General features: G+C 40.5%; 1 protein-coding gene across 20 annotated transcripts in view; it reads right to left on the bottom strand.

The window, feature by feature from the left end:
* The window catches only part of LOC112607938 (transducin-like enhancer protein 4), a 157,335-nt gene that overhangs the window by 124,650 nt on the left and 13,718 nt on the right, over positions 1-18,967 (bottom strand). Inside the window, exon 5 of one of the 20 annotated variants that reach the window (XM_025359335.1) lies at positions 2,915-3,011. The exons of the other annotated variants lie outside the window; for them this stretch is intronic. Coding sequence (XP_025215120.1) covers positions 2,915-2,935 — 21 coding nt within the window. The 5' untranslated portion in view covers positions 2,936-3,011. The remainder of the gene's footprint in view (positions 1-2,914; positions 3,012-18,967) is intronic. 20 annotated transcript variants of the gene reach the window in all.

Here is an 18,967-nt window from a genome sequence, read left to right as displayed (position 1 = left end):
CCGCTCTGCCATTACCCTTCCACTACACTTCCAGGTGCAGGCACAGTCAGCAAGTGAATAAATGGGCCCTGGCCTGGCTAGAGCAGAGGGCACAGCAAGGAACGAGGAGACAGTCCCTCTTCCTAGCATTTGTACTTGCTCCTCCCTCTACCTGGAACCACCTTCCCCAGATCTTCCCATGGCTCATCTCCACCCATCATTTAAGTCTCAGGACTTAATAGGAGACTCCCTCCAATGCCTTAATGGGAGACTCCCTCCAACGCCTTCACTTACCATCCTCAATTACTCCCTCTCCTCCCACATTCTGGCCCATTACAGTTTTGTCTTCTCCTGACAGCATTTGTAATCATCTGAAATTACCTCATATATATTTTTGTTTACATGGACTAGACTAGTGCTTCTCTAACTGTAATGCACATACTAATCACCTGGAAGTGTTAAAATCCAAATTGGAAAAGGGCCTCAGAATCTACTTCTAACAAACTTTAAGGTGATGCTGAAAATGCTGGTCCACAGACCAGACCCCTAGGAGTAAGGTTCTAAAGAATGTAGGCTCCATGGCAGATAGCCTTGTTGTACAGCCCCAGTGGCTGTTATGTCAAAGACACTCAACATGCTTTTGTTGAATAAATAGAAGAAACTACAGTTTAGGTGGTTAGAATCTCATGAATTCTTTTGCGGGCATGCTAAAATTGTTTGGGAATACAGACATACACAAGAGATATTGTGAATTCGGTTCCAGATCACGACAATAAAGTGAATGTTACAATAAAGCGAGTCACACAAATTTTTTGGTTTCCCAGTGCATGTGTGTACTACAGTACAGTACAAACATAAAAGTTATGTTTGTACTATAGTTTAAGTGTGAAGTAGCATTATGTCTTTAAAAAAAAAAAATATATAGAACACCATAATTTAAAAATACTTTACTGATAGAAAATGCTAACCATCATCTGAGCTTTCAGTGAGCCATGATCTTATTTGCTGACAGAGGGTCTTCGCTCAATACTGACAGCTAATCAGGGAGGTGGTTGCTTAAAGTTGGAGGGCTATGACATTTTCTCAAAAACAGACAATAATTAAGCTTGTTAGCACTTGTTGTCTCTTCCTTCCCAAAGAACTTCTCTGTAGTATGGGATGCTGTTTGACAGCATTTTACTCACAGAATTTCTTTGAAATTTCAGAGGAGTCAATCCTTTCAAACTCTGCCACTGCTTTATCAACTAAGTTGATGTAATATTCAAATTCTTTGTGGTCATTTCAACAGTGTTCATAGCATCTTCACCAGAAGTATATTCAATCTCAAGAAACTACTTTCTTTGCTCATCCATAAGCAGCAGCTTCTCATCCATTCAAGTTTTATCATGAGATTGCAGCAATTCAGTCACATCTTCAAGGTCCAACCCCAAAGACCATCCTCAGGGTCTTGAACCCCTCCAAAGGCATCCACAAGGATTGGAATCAACTTCTTCTAAATTCTTATTAATGTTGGTATTTTTACCTCCTCCCATGAACCACAAGTGTTCTTAATGACATCTAGAATGGCTAATCCTTTCCAGAAGGTTTTCAATTTACCTTGCTCAGATTCACCAGAAGAATCATTATCTATGGTAGCTACAGCCTTACAAAATGTATTTCTTAAATAGTAAATCTTGAAAGTTAAAAGTACTCCTTGATCCATGGGCTACAGAATGGATGCTGTATTAGCAGGCATGAAAACACTAATCTCCTTATACATCTCCATCAGAGCTCTTGGGTGACTAGGTACACCAATAGTAGGCAGTAATATTTTGAAAGAAATCGTTTTTTCTGAGCAGTGGGTCTCAACAATGGGATTAAAATATTCAGTAAACCATGCTATAAACAGATGTGCTGTTGTCTAGGCTTTGTAGTTCCATTTATAGAACACAGGCAGGGTAGATTCAGCATAATTCTTAAAGGCCCTAGGATTTTTGGAATGATAAATGAGCATGGGCTTCAAGTTAAAGTCACCAGCTGCATTAGTTACATAGCAAGGGAGTCTATCCTTTGCAGATTTGAAGTCAGTCACTGACATCTCTTCTCTAGCTATGAAAGTCCTAGATGGCATCTTCTTCCAATAGAAGGCTGTCTTATCCACACTGCAAATCTGTTGTTTGGCGTAGCCACCTTCATCAATGATCTTGGCTAGATCTTCCAGATAACTTTGTGCAGATTCCACATCAGTACTTGCTGCTTCACTTTGCACTTTCACGTTATGGAGATGGTTTCTTTCATTAAACCCAATGAACCAACCTCTGCTAGCTTCAAACCTTCCTTCTGCAGCTTTCTCACCTCTCTCGGCCTTCACAGAATTGAAGAGAGTGAGGGGTTTTGCTCTGGATTAGGCTTTGGCTTAAGGGAATGTCATGGCTGGTTTGAGCTTCTATCTAGACCACTAAAACTATCCCTATGTCAGCAATAAGGCTGTTTCATTTTCTTACCACTGGAGTAGCACTTTTAATTTCCTTTAACTTCTTTTCATTTGCATTTGCATTTATAACTTGGCTGTTGAGCACAATACACCTAGCTTTTGGCTCATCAGCTTTTGACGTGTCTTCCACTCTAAGGTTAATCATCTCTAGATTTTGATTTAAAGTGAGAGATGTGAGACTCTTCCTCGCATTTGAACACTTAGAGGCCCTCCTGTATAAGGTTATTAATTGACCTATTTCAATACTGTTGTCTCAGAGAATGGGGAAGCCTGAGGAGAGGGAAAGAAGGGGGAATAGCACGAAGCAGTCAGAACACATACATTAATTAAGTTTGCTGTCTGACGGGGGCTCAGTTCACGTTACTCTAAAACTATTACAATAGTAACATCAAAGATCACTAACCACAAATCACGTAACAGATAAAGTAATAATGAGAAGGTCTGAAATATTGTGAGAGTTACCAAAATGTGACATAGAGACATGAAGTGAGCACAGGCTATTGGAAGAACGGCTCCACTCAGGGTTGCTACAGCCTTCAATTTGTGAAAAACACAGTTTCTGTGAAGCACAATAAAGCAAGGCCCAGTAAAACAAGGTATGCCTGTAGCTAAAGCACATTAATATATCAACCACAAAGGAATATCTATCCAGAAAACCTGCTTAAATTCTGATATGGTTTATTTAGCTTCCCATCACACATCTTTTCTGGCATTTAGGATACCACGCTATTCAAAAGAATAATAAATTATCATAGTGTGCAACAAAAGGAAATGCAAATTCATTCTGGACAATTCCTAACGGGTGAATAAATGATTAAAGTTTCCTATCTGAAACCTTGGCAAAATATGTGTTTTAAAGATTATTTTAAAATATAATAAAGGAAATGCAGCTTAACCTCCTTCTTGAGATTATTTATACCAGATTGCTCATCACCAGACCCACTGAACTGAGGAATTTGTTAGACAGCACCCTGGGAGCGCACCTTGTGTAAAGCGTTCATGAGAAATCTCTACAACGTTATCTCAAGTGCACCAACTTGATGATTTTAATAGCCCAAGGAAAGGACCTACTCATGCGACAGCATCACTAAGTTCACAGGAAGTAAAAGGACAGTTCCGAATAATTCAAGGTGTGGTGGTGGAGCTCAGGAATTATACACACTACAATGTGTAGATGAGTTCATACTTATTAACCTTGTTCAAAACAAGACAGTTAGAGCCAGGCTTGGGGAGCCATGGGCACAGCTGCAGCAGGAGGACCCCTAGAGAGAACAGGCTATTCAGATCCCTTCCGAACAAGGTCCAAGAGTTGCTGCAGCATCACGTGCTGAGCAGCAGGCAACCGAACCTGGGATTCCACGTATGGATTCTGATACACAAACTGCCTCCCCACTGTCCCTGACAAACCTGTCTGGACACTCTCACACTGCAGGAGGGTTTTAATTATTAGGAAGCTTTTACTTAAACTAATTCCTTGGCTGTTTCTGTGTGTTTTTGTTGTTGGGGTGGTGTACTGCACACAAAGTCCACTACCACTCACTGATTGCTCACTCCAGCTCCTTCAATGGCTGGGGGAAGCCACCTGACACAGGCTGAGAAATTAGAAAAAAGAAGTCCCTGACCACAGACTGAAACCTCTCTATAATCAGAAAAATAATAGCATTTTCCAGGATCACATCTACTTTTGTTTGTTTTCTTCTTTTTTAATACTTGACTAGGCAGGTTGAGAAAATTAAAGGTAAAGGAAACTATTGTGTTCCTATATTCCTAGTTACTTTTAAAATGTACTTCAGGTAGCTTTTAAATTAAATTCTGTAGGCAGTTTAAAATATTTAAACAAATGTACCTTAGAAAAAGCCTAAACCACAAATGTATTACTGCCTTTTTGCCCATTCAACAAATATTAAATATCTACTTAATAAGTATTTTATTACTTGTCAGGACTATTGTAGGTGAATGAAGACAGAGGGGTGAACAAGACAAGCAAGTCCCTACCGTCAGGGAGCTCCCATCATAGGTGGAGGGAGACAGAAGCACACATACAAGTATATAAAGAGGAATTTCAGACACTGAGAAGTGCTATGAAGACAAAATAGGGGGTCTAAGAGAGAGCCCTGGGGTGGGAGGTGGGTCTGGTTTGGATGACATGATCAGGCAAGGACAAAAAAAGAAGCGACTCAAAAGTTGAGATGTGGCTAAACATAACATTTTCTACACCACATGTTGCATATGTTATTAACAAGTATTATACACATAAAGGAGTCCCTGATCAGATGACCTCACACACTGTGAAGAAAGTTAAACAGTTTTCTTTACTGTTGGATATCTCAGAGCCTTTCATTTGATAGTGTTCGCCGTACATTTTTGGAAAGGAGCACATTAAAAGCAATTACGACTCAAGCTTCTTTGGCTTTGGGACCCTCTCTCCTCAAAATTCGGAGAGGAGATGATATTCCGTGGGAAACACTGAGCTCGTCAGTCGTTTCCAGCCCTGGCCTTACATCAGCATTACTAGTCCACCTTTCACAAACACCCACACCCAGGCCTCACTCCAGACCAATTAACTCACAATCTCCAAAGCCAGGACCCTGGTTTCAGTTTTTAAAGCTCCCCAGGTGATTCTAATGTGCAGGCAGGATTGAAAACCATTAAGCTAGAGCACAGGATGCATACAATAAAAAATAGAGTGGAAAATAAGGACAGAAGGGGTTCACGGAGGTCAGACTGTGGAAGGTCCTGAATGCCACTCTAAGGGGTTTGAACTGTATTTAGACGGCAGTAAGGGCCCATCAAGGTCAATTCCTAGGAAAGTTATGATAAGTACCAGACAGGTCAAGACACCACAGTGCATTTCTGTCCTCCACCCACTTCTTGCCACTGATTATATTTAATACTGTGGACGGAAAGAAGAGATTTATAACCACAAAGCATACCACAAGAGGAAAGATGGAGGATGAAAGATAACTTCAGAATAGGAACAAAAGGAATTTCCAAAGCACCTCCGACTTAGGAAATTCAACAAGATGTTTTCAGTTACTGGCTCCTACTCTAAACTAGAAGCTGTGGTAGAAACAGCAGTTCTGAATGCAGAACTGATCTGAACTCTTGAGGTGTTTATAATTTAGTTGGGGGAAGATCAAATATAAATAAACACAATAACAAACGCCATGTGTTAAGTGCCCTAGGTACTACCCAGAGGAACCCTGGAAATCTAAGAGTGAGGAGGGGAAGAAAACCCTTCTGGCTTTGGGGATAGAGTAATGTGAGCCATATTAACTTCATAACTTTCGATTATTGTCTGCTACTCTGCCATATACTGCGTTATAATCTGAAAAAAACAGTACAGGAACAAGATAGGACTCACAGAGCCTATAATCTAACAAATGAGACAGACATTGAAACAAACATAGAATGCAGGGTATTTTAAAATGCTTTTCAGAGGACTATTTCCCTGAGTGAGAGTGAAATGAGTCTGACACACAAAGGAGTAGGGGGCAGAGAAAAGGGTAAGACCATTCCCAACAAAGCCTGCCATACCAGCACGCAACACTGACATTCAAAGAAAAAAGTGAAAGGGGTAGTATCAGTACAAGGTGAAGGTGGAGAAGTAGATCCAAAAGAACCTAGTGGACCAGGATCATCTTTATCCAGGACATACTAGTTAGGAGGCTACTGCATTACTCATGGTGAGTGTTTTTTTTTTTTTTTTTTTTTTGAGACAGAGTCTCGCTCTATCACCCAGGCTGGAGTGCAGTGGCACGATCTCAGCTCACTGCAACCTCCACTTCCTGGGTTGGAGCAATTCTCCTGCCTCAGACTCCCAAGCAGCTGAGATTACTGAGATTACAGGTGCATGCCACCACGCCTGGGTAATTTTTTTTTTTTTTTTTTTTTTTTTAAGTAGAGACAGGGTTTCACCGTGTTAGCCACGATAGTCTCGATCTCCTGACCTCGTGATCCGCCTGCCTCAGCCTCCCAAAGTGCTGGGATTACAGGCGTGAGCCACCGCGCCAGGCCAGTGAGTCCTTTTAAATATGGTGGCCAAGGGTGTTCACCATCCTAACATTAATGGAACGCTTGCTCTGTGTCACATATTTCACTTAATGTTCAGAACAATTTTAAGAGGATTATTCTCGTCCCCATTTTACAGATAAAGTCAAAGAAGAGAAAAGTGGTTAATTTACCATGATCACATAGCTGGAGAAAAGTAAACAAATGCAGGAGTAACTGGGAGCTGATACCAGAAGACCTCATGTTTGACTGGGTGTGGCTAAAGAATGAGAGAGCAGGAGAATAATCAGCTGCCTCTCTGGGTTTCTGGCTTGAGAAATTGGGGGGATGGTGGTGGCATTTCCTCAGATAGGAATCACTAAGCAGGCTTGTGGCGGACTATGTCATTTCAGGACCTGTTGAGTTTAAGTATCTATAAGACATTCAAGGCAAATGAGGACATACAATGGTCTCAGAGGAAGGGTCTGGGGTAGTAGAAAAAAAACCCTGAGATTCATCTACAAAGAGTGAATAAAATTACCTAAATAAAAGGGCAAAGAAAGCAGAGAAGAGGTCAGAGCCATATTGGGAATAATAGCAGGATTTACCAGGGGCAGAGAAGGGCCCCTAAAAAATGACCCGACACCAAAAGATAGATATAGAAGTAGACCGAGAGATCCAGCAAGCCCAGATAAGGGAATAGAGAAGGCAAAGGCTGTAGGCAAAAAGCCTGGAGACCACCATAACCTCTAGTATGACAACAAGGTCTGATGGGCAGTGATGGTGACCGTGGTTGAGAGCAAGGAAAGCAGGCAGGCTGCACATGGAGAGCTAGTGGATTATGTGGCTTCACTAGATTAGACAACCAGGGGAGTACGGAATCGATGACTCCAGTGCGTAAAACCTGGATGATATGGTGCTTCCTACCGTTCACTAAAACAGGGAAATCACAGGCTTGTGTCAAGGTTGCTTTAGGGGACAATTATGGAAAGGCACAGGAAGAATTCAGAATGAAGTGACAAAACATTCTGAAAGAACACCAAATATTATGAACGATACAGCTGTGCAGTCCCAAATCCTAATGTGATTCTAATTTCTAGTCTAGCTAAACCATGACTTTAATAAGCAAAGTCCAAAATGATTCTGGACTCCATTTCTATAATCATGAAATGGGAAGAATGGCTGCCCCATATCTGGTTGGCAGAAATATTTATGAGGGTAGGCTTACAAATAAAATCCCTTAAAGTAAGCAGTTCTAAGACAGAATTGAGATTAGATAGTGCTACAAATTGAGTGGCTGTATTGTTAGGTATCGATTCAAGCTTAGGGCCCTTTCTGTCTCTCAATTAAGAAAGCATCCCTTGCTAATTTATACTACACAGGGGAAGGGCTGCAAGGACCATGAGGCGGCTAGGGAACAGATCTAAAGTGGGATGGGGATGCCAGACTCACTGGCACAGTGGCAGAAGACACGTGCCACCTCACTGATTGGAAGGAGTGAGCTCACAGGCCTAGCCCCAGAAAATTTGCTTGTTTTCTACTTTTCTTGCACTTTGACCCAGAAAAGACATTCTCAGTATTTATGTTTTGCTACTGGTGAAGGATCTCCCTTCCTCTTTTCTTGGTGAACAGATAGTTGCCCTAGCTGCAGTGAATTTTATAAATAGTAGTAAAGAATAAAGAATATCATCAGGCAGGGGGAGGGGAGGCAGGCTTAATTTTAAAGCTTCTCAGACAATAACATGGTCCTGAAATTTAAGACTACAGAATAAAAATTCTTCGTGACGTATAGAAGTATGTTATCTTCAATTAAGTAGATGGTAAAAAATGAAAAACAAAAATTATCTCAGAGAATTTAGAAGCACTCAGAAGAATTTAAACAAGTTTTGCTTTAACCAAAGCGCAAACTGCAGTACTTCTTACAGCTTCAATAAGAAGCTACTACTTGTGAACCTGTGTTAACTGCCTTGGACTTAACTATGCTACGTACATTCATACCACCTTGAATTTGATTCTTACCTTTAACCTAACATGCCTTTAAATTTACTTTTTTATTTTTTAGGTTACACTTTATGAACTTCCACTTCAGTCTATTCTTAAAGGATAACATAACCTGATACAACTTTTGAATGATTAAGTATTCTAAAGCAGGAAAGTAGCTCGTTCCCAGATTGTTACCGATCAGCAAAAAGATACTGGTTAACTACGTTTAGTTCAATGGAGTTTTTGTTTTGTTTTTTAAAGATGAAGACATTCTCTATGAAGAAAACAGTGAGTTAATTTTTGCACAAGTAACAAGTACCTTATCTCATTCACCCATCTTTAAGAAATAGTTCACAGACCTGCACCAGTCCGCAGACCACTCTCTGAGTGTCACTACTCCGAAGCAACATTCCTCAATCGCAAACTATAATGTCTTACTGCCTTAGACTTTAGGTGATAGGTATGTTCCTCCAAGGTAACCAAATTCTCCAACACAGCCCTAAGAAATGGAGCATTCCTTAACCTCTTCCCTGGTTTACTTACAGAACCCAAGTGTCTACAGTTGCAAAAACTACTTAAGGGTGGGTGAAGGCTCAGAATATCAGTTCTTCAGACACCACCATTCAGGAGTCTTTCCACTCGGCCATGATGCCGGCCACTGAAAGGCTGAGTTGCAGCAAACAAAAAGAAAGAACTGGTGGCTCAACCCTGTAATCCCAGCACTTTGGGAGGCCGAGGCGGGTGGATCACGAGGTCAGGAGATCGAGACCATCCTGGCTAACATGGTGAAACCCCGTCTCTACTAAAAATACAAAAAACTAGCCGGGCGTGGTGGCGGGCGCCTGTAGTCCCAGCTACTCGGAGGCTGAGGCAGGAGAATGGCGTGAACCCGGGAGGCGGAGCTTGCAGTGAGCCGAGATCGCGCCACTGCACTCCAGCCTGGGTGACACAGCGAGACTCCGTCTCAAAAAAAAAAAAAAAAGAAAGAACCACAAACTATAAATAGTATTTTCTTATTTCTAAAAACAATTGCTAAGTGATAGGGTTAAAGTATAGAGTTAAAAAATGTTACAGCTTAGGTATGCTTGAGTTTTGAGTAAGTTGGAGTTGGACTTTTGCTCCCTTAAACTTACGCTTAATAAATTTTCTGCAAAGAATGTACATGCATGAGAAGAAAAATAAAACAAAATGCACTTCATGATTCTTTTTGCCCATTTACCCCAAAATATTAAGAGGTCAATATGGAGAGGGTACCTGTTGAAGAGACGAAAGGAGACAATACAAAAGCGTAAGTATCTGTTGAAGTGGAGTGAACTAAGATAAGAAGAAATGAAAACCCTCTTCTCTACAGCAAATGTAACAACCCACCAGCCACCAGCTAGAGCTGTCAGGCTGTCTAAAGCAAGGTACTATTAAAATGACTTCAATATGAGGTGTTGTTTCAAAGATGCATGAATCTCCCAAAGCAGAAAAAAAGAAAAAAAAAATGCATGAGTCTGGATGGAGCTTAAGCAATGAGAGGTTATGCAGATAAGATAATACACTATCAATCTTAACATACTAAATGTGGGATATCACTCAGGCAGCACACAGACTCCCACGAACTATATAAACTATACCATGGAGATATAATGTAGAAATGGAAGACATTTTGGAGATGTTTTGGCTCCTTGCTACTCAAAATGTGATCAGTGGACCAGCAGTATCAGTATCACCTGATCTTTCTGTTAGAAATGGAGAGTATCATGCACCAACCCAGACCTACAGAAACAGAATCTGATTTCAGCATGATCCCCAGTGATTTGTATGCACATTGAAGTTTGAGCAGCACTGCTCTAGTTCACTGGTCCTCAACCTTGCTGTACATCAAAATCACCTCTGTAGCTTTTAGAAAAATACTGATGCCTAAGACCCAGATTAGAGGGCTGGGAACCAACATGTTATAAAAAGTAAAAATCCAGTCCTAGACCCTTGTTTTACGGATGAGGAACTGAGACTCAGAAAAGTTAAAAGAAAAGTTAATTGGCTGGGTGCAGTGGCTCACACCTGTAATCCCAGCACCCTGGGAGGCCGAGGTGGGTGGATCACAAGGTCAGGAGTTCAAGACCAGCTTGGCCAACACAGTAAACCCTCCCTCTACTAAAAATACAAAAAGTTATCCTGGGGGCATGGTGGTGCGTGCCTGTAATCCCAGCTACTTGGGAGGCTAAGGCAGGAGAATCACTTGAACTTGGGAGGTGGAGGTTGCAGTGAGCCAAGATCACGCGACTGCACTGCAGCGTGGGCAACAGAGTGAAACTTCGTCTCAAAAATAGGAAAAAAAAAAAAAAAAGTTAAATAATTTACCAATGTCACAGGAAGTTACTGGCTGAATTATGGCTAGATTTTTAAAAATATTTAGGGTCATGTTGCCTATAAGAAGTCGAAGAAACTGTAAAGTTACCAATAAGTCAACAATAATTTTAAAGATCTGGGGTTTCATTTTATCATTAATTTTTTGTGCTATATATTTTATGTATCACCCTTTGAACCTTGACTAGTATTTATTTATGAGGGGGACATGATCCCCATCAGACACAGCATATATGATGGAGACACAAGGATGCCTCTGCCTGGTCAGCAGTTGGAACTGTAGGAACAGCTGTAGGAACATGAGTGAGTTTTTCTTTTGCTTTCTAAAATTCATTGAATATTGTTTAATTTTCTTTAATACTATGTTTTTAGCAAAAATACAAAGCACTTCAAAACCATCTTTTAAAGGCCTCAATCTAACTTAGACTGAAAAGTCCAAGAACAAGGACAATCACTGTGTTCTGACTGTTTAGAGTTTCCAAGAGTACAGAACTGATAATTAGCACACCAAGAAATAAACTTATGCCACAAATGCTGACCCTTTTGCTTGCTGATGATTATGTCATTAGATTCAAATTGCCTATAAGTTAGTGCTAGATACATGGGTGTGTGGTAGGAGGTGTGGGTGGAATGAAGGAAATTAAAAGCTGTGGTCAGACTTGAAAAAAACATCCCATAAAGCAACGTATGTTTCTGACAGTTGAAACAGACTGCATGACAGACAGCAAAACCACATTTCGGTTTTTGTTTTTTTTTGGAATGGATCTGTGGCTTTGTGCCACCAAACAATATTTTGGTTTACCAAAAATGTACTCTATGGCCTTTTTAATTTCATCTTAACTTTCCTTACTATCACTGCTGTTCTCCTTCTACCAAGGGAGCTTAAGACAAGTGTCTAAAAGGGGTAAAGGTTGAAAATACAGAATATGCCTCACATTAGGGAGAAAAAAGAAGAAAATTAACCACATGCAAATAATTCGCATTGACTAAAGCATCTATTGTAATTTCAGTGTTCAGCTCATCAGGGACATAATGAACAATGGGAATAATTATTTCTTTTGAAAGACAGTAGTTGCCCAAGACAATTATTGACTCAGCCTTATGTCTACATGAAATTTCTCAACTTAAAAAGGATATACAATCACTGATACCCAGAGTTGCCGGCCAAGTCATACAAGAAATAAAAAATAGAAGGAAGAATGACTGCAGCAAAGAGTTTCAATGATAAACGAATAATTTTGAGGATTCTGTACATACTTCTAATGTTAAAAATCCTTTACAGATGAAAAAGTTAAAAATAAATTGAATTTACAAATTTCATTATGTCTACATAAATGTAATGGCAGTAACCGAGCAAAATGACAGAAACTCTCTATTTCTGGCTGGGCGCAGTGGCTCACCCCTGTGATCCCAGCACTCTGGGAGGCTGAGGTGGGTCTTGAGCTCAGAAGTTTGAGATTAGCCTGGGTAACATGGCAAAACACAGTCTCTAGCAAAAAATACAAAATTTAGCCGGGTGTGGTGATGAGCACCTTTAGTCCCAGCTACTCAGGAGGCTGAAGTGGGAGGATCACCTGAGCCCAGGAGGCTGAGGCTGCAGCGAGCCATGATCATACCACTGCACTCCAGCCTGGGCATCAGAGCGAGACCCCGCCTAAAAAAAAAAAAAAAAAAAGAAGACGAAGAAGAAGAAACTCTCTTCTATACTCCTACAAAGGTCAAATAGTTCAACCAAGGCACATGCCCGTAAAACACATGAGGTTCATGGAAGGATTATAAATTTGGCAGGAGAGATGAAAGTAAGGAGATGATATGAAAGCAAAAGAAGCAACAAACTCATTCATTCCCTCCTCTTCCTTCTTTCACTCCCTCCTTCCTAGGCACCATACCTGGCAGCTTATCAACACCAAGTTCTCCCCTTCTAAAGTATCTTTTTTTTTAATCAATGAATGGTACCATGACTCTGTCCTTCTGCAGACATCAATGTCTTAGGGCCTTTCTCCTATGCATTTCCATACTCTTCATCCAATGAAATGCAAGGTCATAGGAATTCCTCCTTTCCAGTTCTACTTCCCTAGTTCAGACTTCACCTCCTCCACCCTGTCCCTCTCCAGTCACGCCCCTCTCCACTCAAATCCTTTCAACAACGTTCACTGACATTTGCTCTCAGGCCTCATGCTAGCTGTTGAGTAAATTAGCAAGACAGATATGGTCCCTTGACCAACTAACTGATTATTCTTTCCTTTCCTTTTTTTTATAGCCCAAGCACTACCACCAGCATTCAAGGCCTTCTACAACACATCCCAAACCTATCTTCCCAATTATTCTCTCCTCTACCACTCAAGAAAGCTGGAAACGCTACACACAGACTGAATATGCACAGCAGTTTCCAGTCCCTGTGGCTTCCACTTGGAAGCCTACCCTTTCCTTTCATCCTGCCTAAGTGCTCCCCGTCCTCTGAGGTCTCATTAAAATGTGCCCACCTCCTCTGTAACAGCATCTTTAATCACTCAGGAGTCAGAAAGACCCCCTTCTCTTCCACCTATGTCACAACTGTGTATCCACTGCACTGCTTTGCATTGTTTACAGTGGTCCAAATGACAGAAAAAGACTAGATTCTCATGGAGGCAAGCCTTCTATCTTTCCTAACCTGCTAGCCCTCAAAGCAACCTGCACACACTATGAGGTTAATTAACATTTGCTGGATGAAAGAATGAAAGCCTTTGCATTCCTTCTGAGGTGACCAGGACTAGTGGCTCTTGGCAAGTAACCCTCCCAATGAAAGAATAAAACAATCTCATGAAGATTAAGTTATTTTTCATGTTTAAGTATTTAGGTTATAATCTTCTTAAACTTTATAATAAATCCAATTCCAGCTATTTCAATTTGAGCAGCTAAATATTTCAGTTTAGAAAGTTAATTTGCAGGGTGAGCCTCAAACAGAAAGAAAGTGGCAAAAAAGCATGACTCAAAATGTAAAATCCAGTATCCAAGAAAGTGGGATTTGTAAATCTAATCTGGGAAGAAGGCATAAATGCCACCTCACAAGTGACATCCTAAACTGATGCAAAATAACCTAAAACTTATTGCTTAGATTATAAGAAAACCCTCCTATCAGCTCTGCTTACACCTAAAGCAGGTCTTTACTATGAGCCTCCTAGGCTAGCCATATGGAGCCTTTGGAAATGAGCTCCCGTATTACAAAAGGGAAGTTTTTGTATATAATGTACTTTGCCTGCCGCAGCCTCTCCTAAATCTGACACCTCTGAAATGTAAGGAGAAGACTTACAAGCAAGTAGGGTTGCCAAAGGTTTACCTCCCCATTCCCAGAACCTAGAGAAGGGTGGAAGCTTAAGAAGCACACATTGGAATTTGGGGGACACAATTTCTCCCTTAAGAAGCCCAAACAAGCGTTTTGTCTTCCTCCAGCTCACCCAAAAAATGTTCAAGCAAATAAGCAACTATGGAACAGCTCTTGTTTTTTACTAACCACTTTAGGTTGACTATATTTTGTGGGGGTTAACCAAGGTAGATATACTTAGAGGTAAAACCACATTCCCAAACAGTTCTCTGTTCCCCCAAAAATCAAAAGCCTTTAAAACAGTCACCTACATTCATAGCACAGCATAGTGGAATTTGTGGGGGGAAAAGAAGTCCAAGTAAAAGAGGTTCACTGATCAGTGCCCACACATTCAAAAATAAAAACGAACCCATGTTGTGGACTCACGCTACTTAAAAAACTCAAGGTTCCATTTTGTGTATTACAGTGTGATCAGGACATGACAAAGACAAGTATAACGTACTTTGCCCTGAAGAAAAAGAGCAGAGGGGCTATTTTGCAGTAAGATCTGCCCTAATCCTCAGTTGGGTAGGATCAAGCCAGAAATGTCATGCTGAGTTCTCAGGTGGCCCGGTCTATCATACACATCTTGGTACCAACCAGACTGGTGTCCCAGGAACACGGTTGAAATGACTAAGAATGTCCAGCATGGACAAAGGAAGGCTAACAAAGGGCAACACTTCTGAAAAACCTAGACAAGGAGTAAGACTAATTCTAGCGACCTCAATGGGGAGACACGACCAATGGGCCCCACATAAAAAAAATTTCTGCCAATCCAATACCTCCACTGAAAATGTCTCCTGCCTTGCACAGTAGTAGCACCACAAAGATCTGGATGTTTTCAGTGGAAATCAAGCTGATTTCCAATGAGACGCTGAACTTAAGTGTGAAAAGTCCCTCCCACCTAGGTTTATCACGGTCCCCTCTTTAGGAAAAGGAAGATTACAAAGGATCCTGTAATATCTCCATTTGGAACTTAACTACCACCAACCCCACTCTGCTTACCAGCATGGGAAAGGGAGGAAAAAACCGGAAAAGGTAAGTATGGTTTGAAGGATTCTCTCAAACTGACTTAACTAGAGAAGCCAGATAATGCTCATACTTGGCCTTTCTCTACTCAGAGGTCATTATGCCCCCAACCTGTAACCCTCCAGGCCATAAAAAGGCAACATAATTTAATAATACTTTCTTCTCTCTGGAGCAGAGTTTCTGAGTGTTGGCGCTACTGAGATTCTAGGCCAGCTAAGTCTTTGTTGTAGAGGGCTGTCCTGTACATGGAGATGTTCAGCAGCATCCCAGGCTCTATCCACTAGATGCCAGTAGCACCTCCAAGTTGTGACAACTGCAAATATCATCACATTGCCAGAGGTCCTCTGAGGAAAGGAACTGCTCCAGTTTGCAACCACTGCTCTAGCACAGTACCTCCCGAACTCTGTTGTTTGGGTTCCAGTTTCCTCATTGAACCAGTAAGGGCTACGGATTCTGCCCCGACAAGAAAGGTACACAATTATGCATATAAATTCCAGAACTATATAGAACCTTTCAAACCCAGCCAAAAACCTCCATCTCTCCTCCACCCCAGGCAGGCACTCAAAAGTTTACAGTTCCCTGAACATTCCCGTGTGACATGTGGTTATAAAAGAAGGTGCCATGCCTGTTTTAGAAATCTCACAGTCAGAGGTACAAAAATATCTAGAGGCCTGTGGTTATCCAGCTAGGGACAAACGGTAGAATCTGTGACAAAAGACGAACCAATGAATGAGTCCACTAATCTAGTGGGTTAATTTGCAAAATAAAAAATAAAACAAAATACCCAAATGAGACCAGCTATTATTTTTAACATTTAAGCTCACTGTGTACAGAACACAGCAGCAAACGATTTGCTTTTTCATTTAAAAAACAAGGATAGTCCGGGCGCGGTGGCTCACACCTGTCATCCCAGCACATTGCGAGGCCGAGGTGGGCAGGATCATGAGGTCAACAGATCAAGACCATCCTGGCCAACATGGTGAAATCCCGTCTCTACTAAAAATAGAAAATTAGCTGGGCATGGTGGTGCATGCCTGTAATCCCAGCTACTCGGGAGGCTGAGGCAGGAGAATCGCTTGAACCCAGGAGGTGGAGGTTGCAGTGAACTGAGATGGTGCCACCACACTCCAGCCTGGTAACAGGGTGAGACTCCATCTCAAAAAAAACAAAACAAAACAAAACAAAACAAAAAACCACAAGGATAAACAAACAAAAAAGTTTACCGTAGTCACTTATGAGGCATTTATTGCAAGTGGTTCAGAACCAGAATGTAGGCTCTCAAGCCAGAATGCCTGGCCTTGACACCCCTACTCTATAACCTACCAGCTATATAACCCTGGGCATATTTCTCAGCTTCTCTTTACCTTAGTTTCCTCATACACAATAAGGATAATCAGATCTCTTCCTCAACAGATTACAAATTAAACAAATTAATACATCTGAAGCATTTAGTGCTTTACCTGGTATCCAGTGGGCACTCGATAAATTTTAACTGCTCTTATTATCACTAACACTTGCCCAAGATATACATATGAAAAATCTGTTAACTATATGTAGTTACTGACGTGCTCTTAGCCTATAGAAGAACCGGTAAGATGCAGCTACAAATGCGAAAAAAGCAACACTGCAGATGGTTCTAGGCTGTGAAACACTGGCAATATTAGGATTATTTTAGCTGTCCACACAACAGCCTAACACTGCTCAAAGCGAGATTCTACAAAAATACAAAAACAAAAACAAAAAAAAACCTGGCTGTATTTCCTCTTATAAAAAAATCTTAAAACTTAACTTACTAAAATGGCATGCCTACAGTACCAAGCAATGAAAGTAGGGAGGAATTTTATTTTTAAGCTGGTCATTTAAACATCATATGATGTTAAGAGTTGAAAGATATCTTAGAAATAAATCATCTGGCAAAGCATGAATCCAATTCTCAATTTTAAAAATGCCAATCAGCAGCTCAAGGACCTGTAGTAGACTGAGATAAGAATTCCCACTCTCTGATTGCCTATCTAGGCCTTTTTTGCTCATCATAGAGCCAGGCCCTCCCTAAGAGCTCAGATACAAGGAAAGCTTATATAAAGGTGACTGATTCTTCAGAATATGTGATGCCACATGAAATGTAATAAAATGAAAAAAATTAAACCATTCCTTTAGCTGTTCCATCATTCATTCACTCATTTCTTCCACTATATTCCAGGCATTGTTTTAGGGGCTAGTGGTACAGCAGTGAACAAAACATATTCTTCTGTATACAAAAATATAGTCAGAATGAATGAGGTGTAGTGTTTGATAGCACAACAGAGTGACTACAGTCAATAATTTATTGTACATTTAAAAGTAACTAAAAGAGTATATAACTGGAAAGTTTCTAACACCACAAAAAAGGATAAATGCTTGAGTTGATGGATAGTCCAGTTACCCGAATGTGATTATTATGCATTGTATGCCTGTATCAAAATAGTTCATTTACCCCATAAATACATACACCTGCTATGTACTCATAAAAATTAAAAATAAATTTATTTTTTAAAACCAAAACCACATTCTTCCTTTTTGGAACTACACTTTAATGAAGGAACCTGATCTCTACTGCATCTTTGATTTATAAACTCAAAAAGGCCAAGATTAAACATTTCCCCTTTCTATTTATGACTAAGACATTTATTTACAATGAATTTATCTTCCCGAAGGAAAGGATCCCTGATGGGACAAAGCAAGAAAGTCCTGAGGATTTGAGATGTCAAGCTCACTGCAAGTCACAGTTTACAGACATGCTTTATTTCAAGCAAGAGAAACTGACATCTACATTAGATTCTGGAAGAGTAACCCCCAGAGTTCATTACACAACAGGTAATAAACTACTACATAGCCCCTTTGCACATCTTTGGAAGAAAATTATTGGATCACATTGTAATTCATACAATTTCATAAGTCATACAATTAAATTTTCTTTTTTGTGTGTGTGTGACGGAGTCTTGCTCTGTCGCCAGGCTGGAGTGTAGTGGTGCAATCTCAGCTCACTGCAACCTCTGACTCCCTGGTTCAAGTGATTCTCCTGCCTCAGCCCCCCGAGTAGCTAGGATTACAGTCATGCGCCACCACACCCAGTTAATTTTTGTATTTTTAGTAGAGGCAGGGTTTCACCAGGTTGGTCAGGATGGTCTCTATCTCCTGACCTCATGATCCACTCACCTCAGCCTCCAAAAGTGCTGGGATTACAGGCGCGAGCCACGCGCCCGGCCTAAGTTTTCTAATATATGCCAAAGGAAAAGTACAAAAACTAATCACTTTAAAGATTTTATTTTATATATACTTTTATATTACATGTTTTATGAAAATTGCTCTACTTCAGTGTCAACATTACTTTAGCCTGAACGCTGGCCATAAAAGAATCAATGAATTGTAAACCACCTACTAATTAAGTGTAGAACTTTGTCATCTAACATCTGCATCTCACTGTGTTCATCCACAGGATGGGGGGAATGCTTTATTATTGGGGTTTACATGAAAAAAATGGATGAGAAAGTACCTTATAAAAAATAAAGTATTAATATTATATAAATATACATTTCTACCCTAGGCCCGTTAGGTAATTCTGGCTTGTAAAAATTCTGAAAGTAAGTGCTAAAAGAGACTTTCTAAGACCGAAAAAAAAAAAAAAGTCTCAATTTCTGTTCACTGGGTCACAGCAACAAACCAAACCGAAATGGTCATTTTGACCAAAAGAGTTAAAAGAGATTCTGGTGTTCATTTACATCCTAATTTAAAGCTGAGAAAAGCGTGGCCCTTAAAGGTACGGTACTCAGCAATATCACAAA

This window comes from Theropithecus gelada, chromosome 15 (assembly GCF_003255815.1).
Source record: "Theropithecus gelada isolate Dixy chromosome 15, Tgel_1.0, whole genome shotgun sequence".
NCBI classification, from domain to species: domain Eukaryota; kingdom Metazoa; phylum Chordata; class Mammalia; order Primates; family Cercopithecidae; genus Theropithecus; species Theropithecus gelada.
This window is presented reverse-complemented; position numbering and strand designations above follow the sequence as displayed.